Source organism: Mustelus asterias, chromosome 19 (genome assembly GCF_964213995.1).
Source record: "Mustelus asterias chromosome 19, sMusAst1.hap1.1, whole genome shotgun sequence".
Classification (NCBI taxonomy): Eukaryota; Metazoa; Chordata; class Chondrichthyes; order Carcharhiniformes; family Triakidae; genus Mustelus; species Mustelus asterias.
This window is the reverse complement of record NC_135819.1, coordinates 18,236,460-18,261,102: the sequence shown is the minus strand read 5'-3', so window position 1 is coordinate 18,261,102 and position 24,643 is coordinate 18,236,460. Positions and strand designations below refer to the sequence as shown.

At 48.0% G+C, this 24,643-nt stretch overlaps 1 protein-coding gene across 1 annotated transcript in view; it reads right to left on the bottom strand.

The window, feature by feature from the left end:
- lmx1al (LIM homeobox transcription factor 1, alpha-like) overlaps nucleotides 1-19,532 on the bottom strand; it is a 120,434-nt gene extending 100,902 nt beyond the window's left edge. Inside the window, exons 1-3 of the mRNA XM_078234808.1 lie at nucleotides 19,465-19,532; nucleotides 16,375-16,460; nucleotides 15,529-15,715 (exon numbers count right to left, since the gene is read on the bottom strand). Coding sequence (XP_078090934.1) covers nucleotides 15,529-15,715; nucleotides 16,375-16,460; nucleotides 19,465-19,532 — 341 coding nt within the window. The remainder of the gene's footprint in view (nucleotides 1-15,528; nucleotides 15,716-16,374; nucleotides 16,461-19,464) is intronic.
- Nucleotides 19,533-24,643: the final 5,111 nt, after the last annotated feature.

Genomic DNA, 24,643 nt, shown 5'->3' with positions numbered 1-24,643 from the left:
TCACCACATAAACAGTGGCTGCAAGAGCGGGTCAGAGGCTGGGAATACTGCGGCGAGTAACTCACCTCCTGCCTTCCCAAAGCCTGTCCACCATCTACAAGGCACAAGTCAGGAGTGTGATGGAATACTCGCCACTTGCCTGGATGGGTGCGGCTCCAACAACACTCAAGAAGCTCGACACCATCCAGGACAAAGCAGCCCCGCTTGATTGGCACCCCATCCACAAGCATCCACTCCCTCCCCCACCGACGCTCAGTAGCAGCAGTGTGTACCATCTACAAGATGCACTGCAGCAAATCACCAAAGATCCTTAAACAGCACCTTCCAAACCCACGACCACTTCCATCTAGAAGGACAAGGGCAGCAGATACATGGGAACACCACCACCTGCAAGTTCCCCTCCAAGCCACTCACCATCCTGACTTGGAAATATACCACCGTTCCTTCACAGTCGCTGGGTCAAAATCCTAAAAATTCCCTCTCTAATGGGAGGGGTTGGAGCTTTGCCACTGTCCCATGTGATAAATGGCTAGCAGGTGGATACTCATGGCTAGTGGAACCTCCTCGATCACATGGGGCCTCTGCTGCTGATCCTCACCCTCTGCTCGAAGGTTTGAGCCTTCAGTTTTCCTCTCCCTCTCCCTGGGTGACGTGTGTGGCCCTCCCCGACACAAACGGGAAAATAAAATCAAATGTTTGACTTGAGATATCCCACAAATTCCAACTCTACATCCAATGGAAGTGGGGAGATGGCGGGGGGTGGGGGGTGAGATGGGTGGGGGAGGGGAGGGGAGTGGTGGCAAGAGATTGTGTCCTGTTGGGTTTCTAGGCTGGGGGAAGGATTGGAGGGTGTGTCTATCACTGACAGAGGCTCCAGCTCAGTGGGAGATATCTTGTTTATGTGGTTGCTTCATCTAAGTCTGACTGATGGTATCTCTCGCTGTGGGGCATCTCTCGCTGTGGGGTATCTCTCGCTGCGGGGTATCTCTCGCTGTGGGGTATCTCTCGCTGTGGGGTATCTCTCGCTGTGGGGTATCTCTCGCTGTGGGGTATCTCTCGCTGTGGGGTATCTCTCGCTGGGGGGTGTCTCTCACTGTGGGGTATCTCTCGCTGGGGGGTGTCTCTCACTGTGGGGTATCTCTCGCTGTGGGGTATCTCTCGCTGCGGGGTATCTCTCGCTGTGGGGTATCTCTCGCTGTGGGGTATCTCTCGCTGTGGGGTATCTCTCGCTGGGGGGTGTCTCTCACTGTGGGGTATCTCTCGCTGGGGGGTGTCTCTCACTGTGGGGTATCTCTCGCTGTGAGGTATCTCTCGCTGCGGGGTATCTCTCGCTGTGGGGTATCTCTCGCTGTGGGGTATCTCTCGCTGTGGGGTATCTCTCACTGCGGGGTGTCTCTCACTGCGGGGTGTCTCTCGCTGTGAGGTATCTCTCACTGTGAGGTGTCTCTCACTGCGGGGTATCTCTCGCTGTGAGGTATCTCTCGCTGTGAGGTGTCTCTCACTGTGGGGTGTCTCTCGCTGTGAGGTATCTCTCGCTGTGAGGTATCTCTCGCTGTGAGGTGTCTCTCGCTGTGGGGTGTCTCTCGCTGTGAGGTGTCTCTCGCTGTGGGGTGTCTCTCGCTGTGAGGTATCTCTCGCTGTGAGGTGTCTCTCGCTGTGGGGTGTCTCTCGCTGTGAGGTGTCTCTCGCTGTGGGGTATCTCTCGCTGTGGGGTATCTCTCGCTGTGGGGTATCTCTCGCTGTGGGGTATCTCTCGCTGGGGGGTGTCTCTCACTGCGGGGTGTCTCTCACTGCGGGGTATCTCTCGCTGTGAGGTGTCTCTCACTGTGGGGTGTCTCTCACTGTGGGGTGTCTCTCACTGCGGGGTGTCTCTCACTGCGGGGTGTCTCTCGCTGTGAGGTATCTCTCACTGTGAGGTATCTCTCACTGGGGGGTATCTCTCGCGGTGAGGTATCTCTCGCTGTGAGGTATCTCTCGCTGTGAGGTATCTCTCACTGTGAGGTATCTCTCACTGGGGGGTGTCTCTCGCGGTGAGGTATCTCTCGCTGTGAGGTGTCTCTCGCTGCGGGGTATCTCTCGCTGTGAGGTGTCTCTCACTGCGGGGTATCTCTCGCTGTGAGGTATCTCTCGCTGTGAGGTGTCTCTTACTGCAGAGTCTCTCGCTGCGGGGTGTCTCTCGCTGCGGGGTGTCTCTCACTGTGAGGTGTCTCTCACTGCGGGGTATCTCTCGCTGTGAGGTATCTCTCGCTGTGAGGTGTCTCTCGCTGTGGGGTGTCTCTCGCTGTGGGGTGTCTCTCGCTGTGGGGTGTCTCTCGCTGCGGGGTGTCCCTTGCCGCGAGGTGTCTCTTACTGCAGAGTCTCTCGCTGCGGGGTGTCTCTCACTGTGGGGTATCTCTCGCTGTGAGGTGTCTCTCACTGTGGGGTATCTCTCACTGTGGGGTGTCTCTCACTGCGGGGTATCTCTCACTGTGGGGTGTCTCTCACTGCGGGGTATCTCTCACTGTGGGGTGTCTCTCACTGCAGGGTATCTCTCACTGCGGGGTATCTCTCACTGTGGGGTGTCTCTCGCTGCGGGGTGTCCCTTGCCGCGAGGTGTCTCTTACTGCAGAGTCTCTCGCTGCGGGGTGTCTCTCACTGTGGGGTATCTCTCGCTGTGAGGTGTCTCTCACTGTGGGGTATCTCTCGCTGTGAGGTGTCTCTCACTGTGGGGTATCTCTCACTGCGGGGTATCTCTCGCCGTGGGGTGTCTCTCGCTGTGGGGTGTCTCTCGCTGTGAGGTGTCTCTCACTGTGGGGTATCTCTCGCCGTGGGGTGTCTCTCGCTGTGGGGTGTCTCTCGCTGTGAGGTGTCTCTCACTGTGGGGTATCTCTCGCCGTGGGGTGTCTCTCACTGTGAGGTGTCTCTCGCTGCCGGGTGTCTCTCGCTGTGGTGTATCTTTCATTTTGAGGTATTTGCTATTTTATGTATTGGTGATATTCTGAGGTTTTTCACTGGGAGGTGTCGGCTTGTGTCTCTGGTCATCAGGTGCACGGTTCAGTGTATAATCACCCTCTCCCGTCGGAACATCTCCCCTCCCTCGCGTACCATCCCCAAGGCCGCCCGCCGCACACGGCTTGCAGCCCGTGCGTTGGTCCTGCAACATACTTAGATGGGAACTAATGTCACACTGCACTCCCAAGTTTCCCAGAATTATGGATGTGTTCAAACATCTGGAATGAGCTCCATGTCGTGTCAATGTGGGAGGAAGGATTGCCGAGTCTGATTTACGGTCTACTGATTAAATCAGCACCATTGCACAAGGCTCAGTGACGTTCGAATCAACAGGCCAGGAAGGCCAGAGAGAAGGGACGGAACGATAAGAGATTCCTCGGAGCTGCCGGACTGGTGGGATACAGCATCAGTTCCGCAGTTGGCACAAAAGGAAAGGGCACAAACAATTCACTCAATGCTTGGCATTGGTGCCCTGGATCCTGAGAGTTTTATTGAATCGGCTTTGACGATCACTGTATTCCGAATTCCTTTCCCTTTCCCTCACAGTTGGATGTTTTCCCTCCTATAGATCTTTTATTTTCCCCTTGCTTTGTCCTCACGATGCTAGAATCAGGGCTTTGACTCACCGCACACGCTCTCCTTTTGCTCTCAGTTCGGCCTCCGAACTCTAACCCCGCCGGCCTACTTGAGGGCAATAATTTCCCTCGATCGCTGCTTTCCTTCTCTTGCCCCCTCCCTCACCCCACCCCCCACCCTCCCCCAATGTCTTCATTGCCTCATCATTAAGGATGTTCTGCCCCCAAGAAGTTTTCACAAGAAATAGAAGGAGGTGTAGGCCACCAGGCCCTTGGGGGGGGGGGGGGGGGGGGCACGGTGGCTCAGCGGTTAGCACTGCTGCCTCATGGCACCAGGGACCTGGGTTCGATTCCCGGCTCGGGTCACTGACTGTGTGGAGTTTGCACATTCTCCCCGTGTCTGCGTGGGTTTCCTCTGAGTGCTCCGGTTTCCTCCCACAGTCCAAAAGACGTACTGGTTAGGTGCATCGGCCATGCTAAATTGCCCCTTAGTGTCAGAGGGATTAGCGGAGCAAATATGTAGAGTTACAGGGATAGGCCCTGGGTGGGATTGCTGTTGACGCAGGTTCAATGGGTAGAATGGCCTCCTTTTGCACTGCAAAGATTCTATGTCTATTGAGGTAGAACCTTCAGCTGCCCCAAATGACAGGCTTGAACCCATCTCTACACATCTTATACTCCCTTTCCCAAGCCTTTGAGGCTTTCATTTGCACCATTGTCACATCTCCATTTGCCTTCACCTTCTGCTTAAATCATAGAACGGTGCAGAATTGGTCCTCAAAATATGCTTCAGTCAGTGTTTGGTTGAAGGATTCCATTAATGGATGAGATTACCCCTCAGTCAAAATGGCCGCTTTCTTCGCGAAGGACACCATTCCCAGAATGCACCACTGCAGCATCTATTGTTGCCATTGGTGAATAGAAATACGCCACCAGTCATCTTAAATCAATGGTTGGATCTATAGCCACGAGGATCGGCCAAGGCAACCACATTCAAGTCACAAATAAAGGAAATGAACGACAGGTCGAATCTTTGCCAGGAAAATGACACGCTTGGATTGGGACTTCCACACACAATGTAAATGGCTGAAATTATATATTGCATGCCTTTCTGCCTGGCTGGTTTTTTGTACTCAGTCCAGAGAATAACTAATTCACAGATTCAAGCTCCCTTCCTGTTCCCCCACAGAGCCTACATCACGACGGACATTGCACAACCAGGAGGCAGGCTGCTGAGGGAAGGCCTTCCCCTAGGCATGAAGCCTCAGGCTAAATTAGAGCTCCCAGGTGATTCTGTGCCCCATGACCTGGATGTTGTGAATTGAAAAGATGCTAGAATTGAATTCCTTTACTTGACTGCTTCAAGAGACTCTGTTGCTGTCGTTACATCTTTAACAGTCTTTTGTGATGTTACTGATGCCGGTTTGAGTTAATCTGGAAAAGGGTCAAGGGTCCTTAGAAACCCTACAGTGCAGAAAGAGGCCATTCGGCCCATCGAGTTGCACAACAATCCTACCTACATCCTATCCCCTAACCCCACATATTTACCCTGAATCCCTCTAACCTATGCATCCTGGGACACTAGGGGGCAATTTAGCATGACCAATGCACTTAACCAGCACATCTTTGGACTGTTGGGAGGAAACCGGAGCTCCCGGAGGAATTCCACGCAGACACGGGGAGAACGTGTAGACTCCACACAGACAGTGACCCGAGCCAGGAATCGAACCCAGGTCCTTGGAGCTGTGAAGCAGCAGTGCTAACCACTGTCCACCGTGCCTTGTTTGTTCTTACTGGAATGATGGAGGTTGAGGGGTGACCTGATAGAGATTTACAAGATTATGAGTGGCATGGACAGAGTGGATAGTCAGATGCTCTTTCCTCGGATAGAACAGTCAAGTACTAGGGGACATAGGTTTAAGGTGCGTGGGGAAAAGTTTAGAGGAGATGTGTGAGGTAAGTTTTTTACACAGAGGGTGGTGAATGTCTGGAACGCGCTGCCCGGGGAGGTGGTGGGAGCAGGTACGATAGCGGCGTTTAAGGGGCAACTAGACGAACCATGAATAGGATGGGAATGGAAGGATACGGACTCTGTAAGAGAAAATGTTGGAAAATCTCAGCAGGTCTGGCAGCATCTGGAAGGAGAGAAAAGAGCTGACATTTCGAGTCCAGATGACCCTTTGTCAAAGCTTTCTCAAAGGATACGGACTCTGTAAGTGCGTACGGTTTTAGTTTAGGCAGGCATCATGATCGGCGCAGGCTTGGAGGGCCGAAGGCCGAAGAAGTAAGAAGTAGAACTGTGTTTGCAGCATACAAACTATGTGTTTAGTTAATGGTGCCTGTATTGTTAATTGTTTTATCTACAGTGTAGTTAGTTTTGTTTTAAAATAAAATACATTCTGGACTGCAGCTCAGTCAGTTAATTACTGGATGTCTGAATGTCTCTTTATATGTTTAAAGTTCCCTAACCAGATTGAAACAAATTCCCCACAATCCCAGAATTATCAACAATCCTTCGCAATTCCAGAATAATCCGTAATCAATCACAACCCCAAAATCATAAATAATTCATCAGAATCCCCAAAGGTTCGTGACTTCATAGCAAATCCAGAATAATCCCCATTCTCCACAATCCAGAACCGTACACACTTCGTCAGCACGAGAATTCATTGCAATCCGAGGATAATCATGAATTCACAATCCCAGAATCATCAAAATTTGACATAATCACAGCACAATCCACAAATCAATAATCTGCCACAGATACATCAAGAATTCATTACAATCCCAAAATAATCCACAATTCATCAGAATTTCGGGATAATCAATAATCTGCCACAACCCCAGATATGTCAAAAAATCATTACAATCCCAAAATAATCCACAAATCATCAGAATCCCGGGAAAATCAATAATCTGCCACAACCCCAGATACATCCAGAATTCATTACAATCCCAAAATAATCCACAAATCAACAGAATCCTGGGAAAATCAATAATCTGCCACAACCCCAGATAGGTCAAGAATTAATTACAAGCCCAAAATAATCTGCAATTCATCGCAATCCCAAAATCAACCTCAATTCATCATAAATCTGGAATCATAAACAATTCATCTGAAATCCAGAACAATTGACATTCATCAGAATCCAAGACGAACACAGGATTCGTCAGCAATTTATCACAATCTCAAAATTATTAAAAATTCTGCAATACCCCAGCACAATTCACTGTCTGTGATCAAATCTCCATCCCGATCCAAGGACAATCAACATTCCCTCTTAATTCCAGAATAAGACGCAATACATCAGAATGCAGGCAATATCCCAGGAAATTCCCAAGCCACTTCATTCCCCAAATAATCACCAGGTCACTGTGATCTCAGAAAAATCACCAATTCATCCCAATCCCAGAATAGTCAGCAGTCCATCGCAACATTATGATCTTGGTAGAAACCAATGCTTGGTTTCCCTCTCTGCCTCCCTTTTTTCCCTCTGTGTCTCTCTGTGTCTCTCACTCGGTGTCTCTCTCTCTGTGTCTCTCTCTCTGTGTCTCTCTCTCTGTGTCTCTCACTCGGTGTCTCTCTCTCTGTGTCTCTCACTCGGTGTCTCTCTCTCTGTGTCTCTCTCTCTGTGTCTCTCTCTCTCTCTATGATGTGGAGATGCCGGCGTTGGACTGGGGTAAGCACAGTAAGAAGTCTCACAACACTGGTTTAAAGTCCAACAGGTTTATTAGGTAGCACAAGTCTCAAGCTTTCGGAGCGCTGCCCCTTCAACAGGTGAGTGGGAGTTGTGTTCACAAACAGGGCATATATAGACACAAACTCAATTTACAAGATAATGGTTGGAATGCGAGTCTTTACAGGTAATCAAGTCTTAAAGGTACAGACAATGTGAGTGGAGAGAGGGTTAAGCACAGGTTAAAGAGATGTGCATTGTCTCCAGACAGGACAGTTAGTGAGATTTTGCAAGCCCAGGTAAGTCGTCGAGGTTACAGATAGTGTGACATGAACCCAAGATCCTGGTTGAGGCCATCCTCATGTGTGCGGAACTTGGCTATCAGTTTCTGCTCAGCGACTCTGCGCTGTCGTGTGTCGTGAAGGCCGCCTTGGAGAACGCTTACCCGAAGATCAGAGGCTGAATACAACATGTCATTAATGAAGATGAACATCTCGCCAAGGCCTTCCCCACACCTCCCCTTCTTGCCTTCAAACAACCGCACAAACTCAAACAGAGCATAGTCCGCAGCAAACTACCCAGCCTTCAGGAGAACAGTGACCACGACACCACACAACCCTGCCACAGCAACCTCTGTAGGATGTGCCGGATCATTGACACGGATGCCATCATCTCACGTGAGAACACCATCCACCAGGTACACGATACCTACTTTTGCAACTCGGCCAACGTTGTCTACCTGATACGCTGCAGGAAAGGATGTCCCGAGGCATGGTACATTGGGGAGACCATGCAGACACTACGACAACGGGTAAATGAACACCGCTCGACAATCATCAGGCAGGAGTGTTGCCTTCCTGTTAGGGAACACTTCAGCAGTCACGGGCATTCAGCCTCTGATCTTCGGGTAAGTGCTCTCCAAGGCGGCCTTCACGACACACGACAACGCAGAATCGCTGAGCAGAAACTGATAGCCAAGTTCCGCACATATGAGGACGGCCTCAACCGGGATCTTGGGTTCATGTCACACTATCTGTAACCCCCACGACTTGCCTGGGCTTGCAAAATCTCACGAACTGTCCTGTCTGGAGACAATTCACACCTCTTTAACCTGTGCTTAACGCTCTCTCCACTCACATTGTCTGTACCTTTAAGACTTGATTACCTGTGAAGACTCGCATTCCAAGCATTATCTTGTAAATCGAGTTTGTGTCTATATATGCCCTGTTTGTGAACACAAGTCCTCACTCACCTGATGAAGGGGCGGCGCTCCGAAAGCTTGTGCTACGAGAGAAACCTGCTGGACTTTAACCTGGTGTTGTGAGACTTCTTGCTCTCTCTCTCTCTGTGTCAGTGCTTGGTTTCATTGGTCAGAATATTGAATACAGGGGTTGGGACGTCTTGTTGAAGCTGTAAGGCCATACTTGGAATTCTTGAGCAACTTTTAATATTCATTTCACAATCCACCAAGCCTGGATCTTTACTGAAAGAATGGACTGACAGTGTTCTTACTTTACCCAAAGTGAATTTACCACAGAAAAATCAAAGAAGATTATTTAATAATTGCACACTAATTTAAGCAGACATATTAAAGATAATTAAGGTACAATGAACACATGTAGTAATACTCAAATGCTCTCTAATTAAGTGTCTGAATACCACTTTCCTTCCCCTATGAAACTCACAAATCAAAACTCGCAAATCAGGTATTCAACAAAACCTGGAGGATTAATCAGTTGGTTACAGAGTCAATGAAATGAATCATATACAGGCTTTGTATACAGGAGCTTCTATTTATTTCCCTTCACATCTCTCTCTCGCTCTCTCTCCTAGTAGGGTCCTTCAGCTAACAAACACCTTGACTCAGTTACTCAGTTAATGGTAGGGCGTTGGGGAGAGTTACAGAACAGAGAGATCTAGGGGTACGGGTTCATAGCTCCTTGAAAGTGGAGTCACAGGTGGATAGAGCGGTGAAGAAGGCATTCGGCATGCTTGGTTTCATTGGTCAGGACATTAAATATAGGAGTTGGGACGTCTTGTTGAAGTTGCACAAGACATTGGTAAGGCCACATTTGGAATACTGTGTACAGTTCTGGTCACCCTATTATAGAAAGGATATTATTAAACTAGAAAGAGTGCAGAAAAGATTTACTAGGATGCTACCGGGATTTGATGGATTGAGTTATAAGGAGAGGCTGGATAGACTGGGACTTTTTTCCCTGGAGCGTAGGAGGCTGAGGGGTGACCTTATCGAGGTCTATAAAATAATGAGGGGCACAGATCAGCTAGATAGTCAATATCTTTTCCCAAAGATAGGGGAGTCTAAAACTAGAGGGCATAGGTTTAAGGTGAGAATCATAGAATCCTACAGTGCAGAAAGAGGCCATTCGGCCCATCGAGTCTCCACCAACCACAATCCCACCCAGGCCCTATCCACATATCCCTACATATTTTACCCACTAACCTCTCTAACCTATGCATCCCGGGACACTAAGGGGCAATTTAGAATGGCTAATCAACCTAGCCCGCACATCTTTGGACTGTGGGAGGAAACCGGAGCACCCGGAGGAAACCCACGCAGACAGGGGAGAACGTGCAAACTCCACACAGACAGCAACCCGAGCCGGGATTCGAACCCAGTTTCCTGGAGCTGTGAAGCAGCAGTGCTAACCACTGTGCTACCGTGCCGCCCATAAAACACCAACAAAAATCACACCGCAAGGCCAACGAGCCAAGAGCATTTAAGAGGGATGAGAGGGGAGAGATACAAAAGGGTCCAGAGGGGTAATTTTTTCACACAGAGGGCGGTGAGTGTCTGGAACAAGCTGCCAGAGGTGGTAGTAGAGGCGGGTACAATTTTGTCTTTTAAAAAGCATTTAGGTAGTTACATGGTTTAGAGTGATTTGGGCCAAACGCGGGAAATTGGGAATAGCTTAGGTTGTAAAAATTGGGCAGCATGGACAAGTTGGGCAGAAGGGCCTGTTTCCATGCTGTAAACCTCTATGACTCTTTTAGCCAACACTCAGAATATTCAACTGAATTCTGCTTAAGGAGATGTTTCCTTCACTGCAGATTATTCTATTCTAAATTCTTTAAATAAAACTCCTTGAATACAGAACTACCCCAAGGGACCAACTCTTCCCTGTAATTCAATTATTTGCCCTCTGTGTTTCATATCAGTCCGAGTGAGGCCCTAAAATCCTACCCCGTGGCTCCCATCCTCACACCATTAACATCAATTGCTGACTTGGATGGCAGGTTGAAGAAACTGGATGAAACATCATCTTTCCTTCATCATCGCTGGGTCAGAAGGGCGGCACGGTAGCACAGTGGGTTAGCACTGCTGCCTCACAGCGCCAGGGACCCGGGTTCGATTCCTGGCTTGGGTCACTGTCTGTGCGGAGTTTGCACGTTCTCCTTGTGTCTGCGTGGGTTTCCTCTGGGTGCTCCCACAGTCCGAAAGACGTGCTGGTTAGGGTGCATTGGCCATGCTAAATTTTCCCTCAGTGTACCCAAACAGGCATCGGACTGTGGCAACTAGGGGATTTTCACAGTAACTTCATTGCAGTGTTAATGTCAGCCTTACTTGTGACTAATAAAAAACACCCTCCCTAACAGCACACCGGGAGTACCTACACCACAGGGGCTGCAGGGGTTCAAGACCACGGCTCACCACGACCTTCTTGAGGGCAAATTGGGGTGGGCACTAAATAACGGGCCTAGCCAGCGATGAATACATTGAGAGTAAAATATTGGAGCAGCTATCACAGACTCATTTATTAAGGTGGCTGATAGTCTCTCGAAGGCAGCCTGACAAGACTCCATCCAATCTTATTTGAGTATCTCCTTCAATAGGTGTGTTAATCAAATGGCTACGGTTGCTAAAATTCAGGACAGATTTCCTTTCAAATCCACGGGCCGGATTCTCCGGACTCCCAGCTGCGCTCTTCCTGCCGGCAGGGAAGCGATGACCTGGTGATATTATCGCTAGACTATTAATCCAGAAACTCAGCTAACGTTCTGGGGGACCCGGGTTCGAATCCCGCCACGGCAGGTGGTGGAATTTGAATTCAATAAAAAATATCTGGAATTAAGAATCTACTGACGACCCATTGTCGATTGTTGGAAAAACCTACCTGGTTTACTCATGTCCCTTTAGGAAAGGAAATCTGCCGTCCTTACCCGGTCTGGCCTACATGTGACTCCAGAGCCACAGCAATGTGGTTGACTCTCAACTGCCCTCCAAGGGCAACTAGGGATGGGCAATAAATGCTGACCAGCCAGCGACGCCCACGTTCCACGAATGAATAAGTAAAGATGGCGCGTTGTTTGCGAGCGGCAGGATTCTCCAGTCCCGCCGCTGTCAATGGGAATTCCCATTGATGTCACCCCATCCCGGTGGGAAACCCGCGGGAGAGGAACATTCCACCAGTGTGAACGGCCGGAGAATTCCGGGCCCAACATTTCAAGGAACCACGGTATCTCTTGTTTGGTTTCACGAATGGGAACATCTCTAATCGCTCGAACTCTAACTTTTCCAGGAAACTCCTGCCCCTGCCTCACAACATGTCCTGAGTGAGCCACCTTGGCAAGGTCACTTTCCACCCAATTTACCACCAGGTCGGCTTTTTTTGTAGAGTCTCAATCAATTTACTGAGATGTTCCACATGGTCTGTCTAAGGTATATCCATAGATTTAAAGTAAAGTTTACTTATTAGTCACAAGTAGGCTTACACTGCAATGACGTTACTGTGATAATCCCCTAGTCGCCACACTCCAGCGCCTGTTCGGGTACACTGAGGGAGAATTTAGCACGGCAAATCCACCTAACTGGCTGTGGGAGGAAACCGGAGCACCCGGAGGAAACCCACGCAGACATGAGGAGAATGTGCAGACTCCACACAGACAGTGACCCAAGCTGGGAATTGAACCTGGGTCCCTGGTGCTGTGAGGCAGCGGTGCTAACCACTGTGCCACCGTGCCGCCCTGATTGTTGACCTGAACAACATAGTTCAAGAGTCCATTCGTCACTTTGTTAGCCTTTGATAAGTTGCCGGTGAACTATTCTTTCGTCCCGATTAGCATCACTTTACTTTTGTACAGACTGTCTGGTGTTACAGAAACGGGAAATTTCCTTGTCTTGGCCTGTTCGGGACCCTTGCCAATGGCCCCTTAATAAATCAATCTTGCTGCTTAACACTGACTCTTCAATTCGTAGTCCGGGATAAGAATTGGTTTTTGGTACGACATTCACTTTGCAATAATCGATGCAATATCTTTGGGTTGGGTCCGCTTTTTGTACCAACACAACAGGCCAACCCCAACAGTTTTAAGTCCGTTCAATTATATCTTTAACCAACATGATTTGATTTGATTTATTATTGTCACATGTATTAGCCTAGTATAAGAAACCATAGAAACCATAGAAACCATAGAAACCCTACAGTGCAGAAGGAGGCCATTCGGCCCATCGAGTCTGCACCGACCACAATCCCACCCAGGCCCTATCCCCACATATTTTACCCACTAATCCCTCTAACCTACACATCCCAGGACTCTAAGGGGCAATTTTTTAACCTGGCCAATCAACCTAACCCGCACATCTTTGGACAATACTTTTCACTGTGTACTAATACATGTGATAATAAGAAATCAAATCAATCATCTGGATGTTCAAGACACTACACTTTGATCATAATCTTTAAGGTCTAATGGCATCTTTCCAATGCCCCTTGCAGCTGTGGATGACATGCAGTTGATTTAAGTTGTTTAATTCTTAAACTGCAGTTAAAAAAACAGTTCCTGGATCACCCATTGCAGAAAGAGGAAACCTTGCTGGACAGTCCGTAACTCGTGCAAAACAGAATTAACTCAGAAACATAGAAAATGGGAGCAGAAGGAGGCCATTCGGCCCTTTGAGCCTGTCCCTCCATTCATCACCATCATGGCTGATCATTCAACTCAGTAGCCTGCTTCCCCCTTCCCCCCCATATCCCTCGATCCTTTTAGCCCCAAGGAGAGGCGATGGCCTAGGGGCATTATCACCAGACTATTAATCCAGTTCGAATCCCATCACGGCAGATGGTGGAATTTGAATTCAATATAAAATACCTGGAATTAAGCTACTTCTGATGACCCACTGTCAGAAAAACCCACCTGTTCACTAATGTCCTTTAGGGAAGGAAGTCTGCCGTCCTTATCTGGTGGGGAGTTTGCACATTCTCCCCATGTTTGCATGGGTTTCCTCCAAGTGCTCCGGTTTCCTCCCTCAGTCCAAAGATGAGCAGATTAGGTGGATTGGCCGTGCTAAATTGCCCCTTAGTGTCCCAAGATGTGCAGGTTTGGTGGATTAGCCATGGGAAATGTGCGGGATTACTGGGGCAAGGCAGGGAAGAGGAACTGAATAAGATCCCAAACTCTCTCTGGGGCATGGACAGGGCGGATAGGGAGCAGCTGTTCCCCTTAGTTGAAGGGTCAGTTACGAGGGGACACTAGTTAAAAGTGAGGGGTGGAAGGTTTAGGGGGGATTTGAGGAAAAAGGTTTTTACTCAGAGGGTGGTGAGGGTCTGGAATGCGCTGCCTGGGAGGGTGGTGGAGGCGGGATGCCTCACATCCTTTAAAAAGTACCGGGATGAGCACTTGGCACGTCATAACATTCAAGACTATGGGCCAAGTGCTGGCAAGTGGGATTCGGTGGGCAGGTCAGGGCATTTCATGCGTCGGTGCAGATTCGATGGGCTGAAGGGCCTCTTCTGACCTGTAGGATTCTGTGATTCTGTGAAGATACTATGTCAGAGTGTCGGTGCAGATTCGATGGGCCGAATGGCCTCCTTCTCCACTGTAGGGATTTTATGATTCTATCTGCTGATTAAAGTCACCCATAATTACAGATGTTCCTTTATACAACCCCCCCCCCCCCACTAACGTTTTTTGCCCTTCAGTATTTCTCAGTTCTACCCATGTAGATTCCACATTGTTGGAACTGATACCTTTCTGTACCTCTACATTAATTTCCTCTTTAACTAGCAATGCAACCCACCACCTTTTCATTTTTGTCTGTTCTTCCTAAATACTGAATACCCCTGGATGCTCACTTCCCATCCCTGGTCACCCTGCAACCTCTGTAATGGGCGGCACGGTGGCACAATGGTTGGCACTGCTACCTCTCAGCGCCAGGGACCCACGTTTGATTCCCAGCTTAGGTCACTGTCTGTGCAGAGTCTGCACATTCTCCCCGTATCTGTGTGGGTTTCCTCCGGGTGCTCCGGTTTCCTCCCACAGTCAGAAAGACGTGCTGGTTAGGTGCTCAGTGTATCCGAACAGGCACCAGAGTGTGGCAACTAGGGGATTTTCACAGTAACTTCATTGCAGAGTTAATGTCAGCGTACTTGTTACACTAATAACTAAACTTTAAACTTGACAATATCATTACAATCCCCTAATAAGCAACAACTTAATACAATCTCAGAATCATCCAGAATTCATTACAAAGACAGAATAATCCAGGGTTCATCACAATCTCAGAACAATTTCATTGTAATTTCAAAATAATCAACAATGCATCACAATCTCAGAATCAGCAACAATTCATCAGAATCTCAGAATCAGCAACAATTCATCAGAATCTCAGAATCAGCAACAATTCATCACAATCTCAGAACAATCAACAATTCATCAGAATCTCAGAATCAGCAACAATTCATCAGAATCTCAGAATCACCAACAATTCATCACAATCTCAGAATAATCAACAATTCATCACAATCTCAGAATCACCAACAATTCATCACAATCTCAGAATAATCAACAATTCATCACAATCTCAGAATCACCAACAATTCATCACAATCTCAGAATCACCAACAATTCATCACAATCTCAGAATCACCAACAATTCATCACAATCTCAGAATCACCAACAATTCATCAGAATCTCAGAATCAGCAACAATTCATCACAATCTCAGAATAATCAACAATTCATCAGAATCTCAGAATCACCAATAATTCATCACAATCTCAGAATCACCAACAATTCATCAGAATCTCAGAATCAGCAACAATTCATCACAATCTCAGAATAATCAACAATTCATCACAATCTCAGAATCAGCAACAATTCATCACAATCTCAGAATCAGCAACAATTCATGTAATTCCAGAATAATCCACATTTCATCCCAGTGCCACAGCAACCCAGAATCCATCACAATCCCCAAATCACCAACAAATCTTTCTAATCACAGGGCAATAGATAAAGATGAGTGATGAAACCAGGAGTCTTACTTTTCATAGTCGTGTTTGCAGTACAGTTGCCTGTTCCGGCAGTAGCAGCTTCCAGAGAGCGGTTGCAGGCATGTTGTACATTTCAAACACGCTTCATGCCAGGACCGTCCATTGACCCGCAGAAGATAGCGGTCAGTGATGGTAACTTTGCAGCCTGCGCACGTATGGTCTGGCTCCTGCTCTGAGCCTGGGGGAACAACATTCCCAAATGAGTTTCTTTCAATCACTCTGCAGATTTTTCTCCTCTCTCACCCACCACTGGAGCACCGAGTTGCCCTGGCCCTGGCCACAACTCCCCCAATCTTTCACTGCACCTCCAAGCATAGTGGGTGCAAGGGAGCACCCCCATGTCCCACACTTCAACCTGCACATATGTAATGCCCTAGAGGCAGTGCCCCATACCTGCTGCTTACTATCAGTGGGCATGGAGGTGGATCATAGAATCATAGAATCCCCACAGTGCATAAGGAGCCATTCGGCCCATCGAGTCTGCACTGACTCTTCGACAGCACATCCCACCCAGGCACTATTCCCCAACCCCACATATTTACCCCACTAATCCCCCTAAGCTACATATCTTTGGACACTAAGGGAGAATTTAGCATGGCCAATTCACCTAACCTGCACATCTTTGGACTGTGGGAGGAAACCAGAGCACCCGGAGGAAACCCACACAGACACGGGAGAACGTGCAGACTCCACACAGACAGTGACCCAAGCCGGGAATCGAACCCGGGTCCCTGGCGCTGTGAGGCAGCAGTGCTAACCACTGTGCCACCGTGTCTCCCCTGTTCAAAAGGCATCTATCAGGAGAAGGAAAACAGACTCAAGAGGAGGAACACTCACCGGGATCGAGGGTTGGAGTTACTTGTTTCAAACACGTCGGAGTCTCTTCGGTTTTCATGTTGTTTTGCAGATTCAGTCGCACAAACCTGTCAAATCCAAAGAGAAATGTCGAGTTAGCGGTAAACAAAACATGTCTGCTATAGTCAACTAAATTTGGGTTTGGGAGCGACTTCTATCCATCTGGGACAGCACATTTCAAACCTCAATCTGTTTGGTTAATTGATGAGTCCATGCCCCAATATTGAGTCTGGTCACCAGATCCTTTTTTCTAAAGTTCATTTATTCATGCCACAAGTAGGCTTCTTCGAATCCCTACAGTACAGCTGGAGGCCATTCGCTCCATCGAGTCTATCAATCACAACCCCAGCCAGACCCTATCCCTGTAACCCCACATATTTACCCTGCTAATCCAAACTTTATTTATTTGTTAGTCACAAGTAGGCTTACATTAACACTGCAATGAGGTTACTGTGAAAGTCCCCTAGTCGCCACACACCAGCGCCTGTTCGGGTACACTGATAGGGAATTTAGCAGGGCCAATGCACCCTAACCAGCAAGGAAATTTGGCATGTCAGCTACGACTCTCACCAACTTCTACAGATGCACCATAGAAAGCATTCTTTCTGGTTGTATCACAGCTTGGTATGGCTCCTGCTCTGCCCAAGACCGCAAGGAACCAGAAAGGGTCCATCACGCAAACCAGCCTCCCATCCATTGACTCTGTCTACACTTCCCGCTGCCTCAGAAAAGCAGCCAGCATAATTAAGGACCACACACACCCCGGACATTCTCTCTTCCACCTTCTTCCATCGGGAAAAAGATACAAAAGTCTGAGGTCGCGTACCAACCGACTCAAGAACAGCTTCTTCCCTGCTGCTGTCAGACTTTTGAATGGACCTACCTCGCATTAAGTTGATCTTTCTCTAAGTTCTTAAGTGCTGAAGATATAGGAGCAGAATTAGGCCATTCGGCCTATTGAGCCTGCTCTGCCATTCGACCATGGCTGATATGCTCCTCATCCCCATTATCCTGCCTTCTCCCCGTAACCCTTCAACCCATTCCCAATTAAAAATCTGTCTAACTCCTCCTTAAATTTACTCACTGTCCCAGCATCCATGAGTAGCGAATTCCACAGATTCACAACCCTTTGGAAGAAGCAGTTTCTCCTCAACTCTGTTTTAAATTTGCTGCCCCTTATCTGAAGGCTATGTCCTCTCATCCCAGAAATGCCCCACAAGAGGAAGCGTCCGCTCCACGTCTACTTTATCCATACCATCCATTCTCCACACCCTAGCTATGACTGTAACACTACATTCTGCACTCTCTCCTTTCCTTCTCTATGAACGGTATGCTTTGTCTGTATAGCGCGCAAGAAACAATACCTTTCACTGTATGCTAATACATATGACAATAATAATTCAAATCAAGTTCTTTGTCCTGTGGGAGGAAACTGGGGCACAGGGAGAACGTGCAAACTCTGTACAGACAGTGACCCAAGCTGGGAATTGAACCCAGGTCCCTGACGTTGTGAGGCAGCAGTGCTAACCACTGTGCCACTGTGCCGCCCATCCCACCTCTGACTAAATTGACTAGATACTGAACATGGTAAAGAACAAAATACTGCTGATAAGAGAGATCTGAAATAAAAACTGAAAATGTGGGAAATCTCGGCACCTTTCATCAAATTGTGATCTCTTTTCTTTCTCTCTTCACGGATGCTGTCAGACCTGCTGATTCTCTCCAGCGCTTTCCAATTGGAGGCTAAATAGAGTAGCTTGTGCTAGGGAGGCCATGTGGCGCAGTGGGCTAGCGTCCCTACCTCTGGGGCAGACGTTCCGGGTTCGAGTCCCACTCCAGGACCTGATGGCCAAAGGAAGATGTGTTCATAACTTGGCCAAACAGGTTGATTGTCAGCCTGTAACTCCTTCCTGATGGCAGGCGATAAGAGTGGGAGATCTTCCTGGTCAGCCATACTGCAGGAGGCAATGGCATTGGGATGGCATGGTGGCACAGTGGTTAGCACTGCTGTCTCACAGCGCCAGGGACCCGGGTTCAATTCCCGGCTTGGGTCACTGTCTGTGTGGAGTTTGCATGTTCTCCCCGTGTCTGCGTGGGTTTCCTCCGGGTGCTCCGGTTTCCTCCCACAGTCTGAAAGACGTGCTGGTTAGGTGGATTGGCCATGCTAAATTGCCCCTTAGTGTCCAAAAATGTGTAGGTTAAGTGGATTGGCCATGGTAAATTGCCCCTTAGTGTCCAAAGATGTGCAGGTTAGCTGGATCGGCCATGCTAAATTGCCCCTTAGTGTCCAAAGATGTGTAGGTTAGGTGGATTGGCCATGCTAAATTGCCCCTTAGTGTCCAAAGATGTGTAGATTAGGTGGATTGGCCATGCTAAATTGCCCCTTAGTGTCAGGGGGGGGACTAGCTAGGGTAAATGCATGGGGTTATGGGGATAGGGCCTGGGTGGGATTGTGGTCAGTGCAGACTCAGTGGGCCGAATGGCCTCCTTCTGCACTGTAGGGATTCTATGAATGCCATTGCAGCACTTTGCCAAGCATCATCATGGACCAATCCAATGGAAGTCCATGGTTGCCAATGCTCTGGAAGGGCAGGGTACCTGGAGGGGAAGAGTATATCGCACACGTAACCTCAAACCTTTCACTGGATACTGAGAAAATAACTAACTAGATCAGACTAGCTGTGAGTCATTCAATAGGTCTAGCAGACAGTGAGTCAACAAATCAAACAATCTGATTCAATCACGCAAATATAGAAAAATACAAAAATAATCAAAGTTTAAAGTTTTAAAGTTTTTTATTTATTAGTCACAAGTCAGGCCTACATTACTGCAATGAAGTTACTGTAAAATTCCCCTAGTCGCCACACTCCGGCGCCTGTTCGGATACACTAAGGGAGAATTTAGCACGGCCAATGCACCCTAACCAGCACGTCTTTCAGATTGTGGGAGGAAACCGGAGCACCCGGAGGAAACCCACGCAGACACGGGGAGAATGTGCAAACTCCGCATGGACAGTGACCCAAGCTGGGAATCGAACCCGGGTCCCTGGTGTTGTGAGGCAGCAGTGCTAACCACTGTGAACTGTCTGCAGCTTGTCTGGCCGTCCGAACCTTGTGTTCCTTGACATGCATGCTAATCATGGTAGCGTTGACGGCACGGTGGCACAGTGGTTAGCACTGCGGCCTCATGGCGCCAGGGACCCGGGTTCGATTCCTGGCTTGGGTCACCGTCTGTGCGGAGTCTGCACATTCACCCCGTGTCTGCGTGGGTTTCCTCCGGGTGCTCCGGTTTCCTCCCACAGTCTGAAAGACGTGCTGGTTAGGGTGCATTGACCTGAACAGGTGCCGGAGTGTGGCGACTAGTGGATTTTCACAGTAACTTCATTGCAGTGTTAATGTAAGCCTACTTATGACAATGAATAAATAAACTTTAAACTTTAAGTATTGGATGCGGGATCAGAAACCCCGAGGTATATGTATTCTCCCCGTGCCTGTATGGGTTTCCTCCGGTGCTCCAGCTTCCTCCCACACTCCAAAGACAGAACATAGACCATTACAGCCCAGGAACAGGCCCTTCAGTCCACGATGTCATGCCGAGCATGATGTCAAATTAAACTAATCCCTCCTGCCTGCCCTTGGTCCATATCCCTCTATTCCTCACATATTAATGATTTTTTAAATGCATTCGTGGGACATGGGTGTCACTGGCGGGCCAGCATTTATTGCCCATCCCTAGTTGCCCTTGAGAAGGTGGTGGTGAGCTGCCTTCTTGAATCGCTGCAGTCCGTGTTCTGTGGGTTGACCCACAATGCCGTTAGGGAGGGAATTCCAGGATTTTGACCCAGCGACTGTGAAGGAACGGTGATATATTTCCAAGTCAGGATGGTGAGTGGCTTGGAGGGGAACTTGCAGGTGGTGGTGTCCCCATGTATCTGCTGCCCTTGTCCTTCTAGATGAAAGTGGTGGTGGGTTTGGAAGGTGCTGTTGAAGGATCTTTGGTGAATTGCTGCAGTGCATCTTGTAGATGGTACACACTGCTGCTACTGAGCGTCGGTGGTGGAGGGAGTGAATGTTTGTGGATGGGGTGCCAATCAAGCGGGGCTGCTTTGTCCTGGATGGTGTTGAGCTTCTTGAGTGTTGTTGGAGCTGCACCCATCCAGGCAAGTGGGGAGTATTCCATCACACTGCTGACTTGTGCCTTGTAGATGATGGATAGGCTTTGGGGAGGCAGGAGGTGAGTTACTCGCCGCAGTATTCCCAGCCTCTGACCTGCTCTTGTAGCCACTGCGTTTATGTGGTGAGTCCAGTTGAGTTTCTGGTAAATGGTAACCCCAAGGATGTTGACAGTGGGGGATTCAGTGATGGTAACACCACTGAATGTCAAGGGGCGGTGGTTAGCGTGTCTCTTATTGGTGATGGTCATTGCCTGGCATTTGTGTGGTGTGAATGTTACTTACCACATGTCAGCCCAAGCCTGGATATTGTCCAAATCTTGTTGCATTTGAACATGGACTGCTTCAGTATCTGAGGAGTCGCGAATGGTGCTGAACATTGTGCAATCATCAGCGAACATTCCCACTCCTGACCTTATGATGGAGGGAAGGTCATTGATGAAGCAGCAGAAGATGGTTGGGCCTTATCTAAAAGCCCCTTAAATGCCCGTATCGATCTGCCTCCACCACCACCGCTAGCAGCGCATTCCAGACACCTACCACTCTCTGTAAAAAACTTGCCCCTCACAACTCCTTTGAACTTTCCCCCTCTGACCTGAAGTGCATGCCTCCCGGTATTAGACATTTCAACTCTGGGAAATAGATATGAGGGTTAGGTGGACTGGCCACGCGAAATTGCCCCTTCGTGTCACGGGGGATAGCAGACTAAATATATGGCGATACGGGATAGGGCCTGGGAGGGATTGTTGTCAGTGCAGACTTGATGGGCCGAATGGTCTCATTCTGCACTGTTGGGATTCTATGAGGTTGAAGGCAGGCAAGACTCCAATAATTCTTTCCATTTTGGCATTAGCGTGAGAATAGAGTGTTTTACATCAGGCGCGATTCTACTGACAAACTGGGAATCTTTTAACAGAGCAAGTTCTATTTAACAATAATGTTAAATAACAAATGAATTATCTTAACATTTAACAACTACCCGAACAGACGAGGAGGGGATTTTCACAGCAACTTCATTGCAGTGTTAATGTAAGCCTACTTAATTAACTTAAAAAAACTTCAATTGAACAATATATACACATGACAAGATAAAATTCTAAACTGCAAACCTACCGTTGAGTTCCAATTCAAGCAATAATCCTCTTATAGACATAAAACCCATCTTAAAATTAAAGACAGACTGTCCCAATAAACACACTACATATTATTAAAGAGAGACGGACCCCAATAAACACTACAGTTTATTAAAGAGAGACTGTCCCCAATAAACGCTACAGATTATTAAAGAGAGACTGTCCCCAATAAACACTACAGATTATTAAAGAGAGACTGTCCCCAATGACCACTACAGATTATTCAAGAGAGACTGTCCCCAATAAACACTCGACAGATTATTCAAGAGAGACTGTCCCCAAAAAACACTCTACAGATTATTCAAGAGAGACTGTCCCCAATAAACACTCGACAGGTTATTAAAGAGAGAATATCCCTAATAAACACTACCGATTACTAAAGAGAGACTTTCCCCAATAAACACTACAGATTATTAGAGTGACTGTGCCCAATAAACAGCACCAAGTATTAAAGAGAGACTGTCCCAATAAACAGCACAGGTTATTAAAGAGAGACTGTCCCAATAAACACCATATATTTTTAAAGAGAGGCTGTCCCCAATAAACACTCTACAGATTACTAAAGAGGACTGTCCCCAATAAACACTCTACATACTAATAAGGAGAGACTGTCCCCAATAAATGCTGCATATTATTAAAGGGAGACTCCCCACTAAACACTGTGACTATTAAAGAGACTGTCCCCAATAAACAGCACAGATTATTAAAGAGAGACTGTCCACTGGACACTGGAGCAAGCTGAGAGGGGTGATTGAAAAGCAGCAGTGCTGGTAAGAGATTAATTGGATTAATTGAATTGTTTATTTATTTAATTAGTCAGCTAGTGTGTGTATTTTTTTGGCCTTTACTTTAACAGCAGTTTTTCAAGTTTAAAGTGAAAACTAGAAGTGGGCAGCAAAGGAGTCTGGGAAGGGTTTTTATTTTAACTTTAAAAGTCAGTTACCTGGGAGGTTCCCCCTCAGTAGTAGTTTTTTTTTTCTCTCGGGCCCCTAGCCCTATAAATTGGTGCAGAGGAGATACCCGATCCTCTACACTGGTAGAGGATCCCACCCTTCCATCCTCCTCTAACCTAATTATAAGTGTGGGGAAGTTTTTTGTTTTCTTTTTTTCTTGCTGGTAATGGCTTCAGGGATGGCAGTTCAGGCAGTATGCTGCATCTCCTGTGGGATGTATGTGGTGAGGAAATCCAGTAGTGTTTCAGGAGATTTTAGTTGTAAGAAGTGCATTAGATTGCAGCTTCTGGAGGAGCGTGTAAAGGAGCTGGAGGGGGAGGTAGAGGAACTCCGCATAATTCGGGAGGCGGAGGTGGAAGTTGATAGGAGTTATAGAGAAATAGTAACTCCTAGAAATGAGGCTTGGGTCAATGCCAGGAGGAGGGGTAAGAAGCAATCGGGAAGACAATCCCCTGGGGCGGTTCCCCTCCATAATAGGTTTTCGGTGCTGGAGGCTACAGTTGAGGAGGAATCAACTGAGCATAGAGAGCAGATCTCTGGGGGTGAGCCGAGTGAGAAAGCTCAGGTGGTTAGGGGCTGTAAAAGACTGGGCCTTGTGATTGGGGACTCCACAATTAAGGGGACAGATAGGAGGGTCGGAACTAAAGGTAGGGACTCAGGGTTGGTGTGTTGCCTACCAGGGGCTGGGGTCCGGGATGTGTCTGACAGGGTATTCAGGACTCTTAGGGGGGAGGGAGATAAACCACAAGTTATTGTACATGTGGGGACACACGACATAGGGAGGATAGGGGAAGGGGATATTAGGCAGGGATTTATGGAGTTGGGGTGGAAACTAAAGGCCAAGACTGACAGAGTGGTTATCTCTGGACTCTTGCCTGTACCACGGGATAGTTTAGAGAGGAATAGGGAGAGGGAAGGTTTGAATTCATGGCTGAGGGGATGGTGCAGGAGGGAGGGGTTCAGGTACTTAAGCAATTGGGGCTCGTACTGGGGAAGGTGTGACCTCTATGAGAAGGATGGTCTACACCTTAATCAGAAGGGGACCAATATCCTGGGGGGTAAATTTGCTAAGGCCATGCAGGGAGGTTTAAACTGATTCGGGGGGGGGGAGGGATCCTGAGTAGTGGGGCTGAAAGTGAGGGATGCATGGATGGGGACTGCAATGCACGGCATTGCAGAGGTGGGGTGGAGCAGGGTTTGAAATGTGTATACTTCAATGCCAGGAGTATTCGCAATAAAGTGGGTGAACTTGCAGCGTGGATCAGTACCTGGGACTTCGATGTTGTGGCTATTTCAGAGACATGGATAGAGCAGGGGCAGGAATGGATGCTGCAGGTCCCGGGGTTCAAATGTTTTAGTCGAAGTAAGGAAGGAGGTAGAAGAGGGGGAGGGGTAGCATTATTGGTCAGAGATTGTATCACAGTGTCAGAGAGGAGGTTTGATGAGGACTTATCTGTTGAGGTAGTATGGGCGGAGATTAGAAATAGGAGAGGAGAGGTCACCCTGTTGGGAGTCTTTTATAGACCTCCTAAAAGTTCTAGAGAGGTTGAGGAAAGGATTGCGGAGTCAATCCTGCTTAGGAGTGAAAGTAATAGGGCAATTGTTATGGGGGATTTTAACTTGACTAATATTGACTGGAATTGTTATAGCTCTAGCTCGTTAGAGGGGTCAGTTTTTGTTCAAAGCGTGCAGGAAGGTTTTTTGACTCAGTATGTAGACAGGCCAACTAGAGGTGAGGCTATATTGGATCTGGTGCTGGGAAATGAGCCAGACCAGGTGCTAGACTTGGAAGTTGGTGTGCATTTTGGTGATAGTGACCACAATTCGGTTACGTTCACCTTAGTGATGGAAAGGGATAGGCATGAACCTCGGGCCAGTGGTTTTAGCTGGGGGAAGGGTAATTATGAGGCTATTAGGAGAGAATTAGGAAACATAGGTTGGACTAGGAGATTACAGGGACTGGGAACGTCCGACATGTGGAGTTTTTTCAAGGA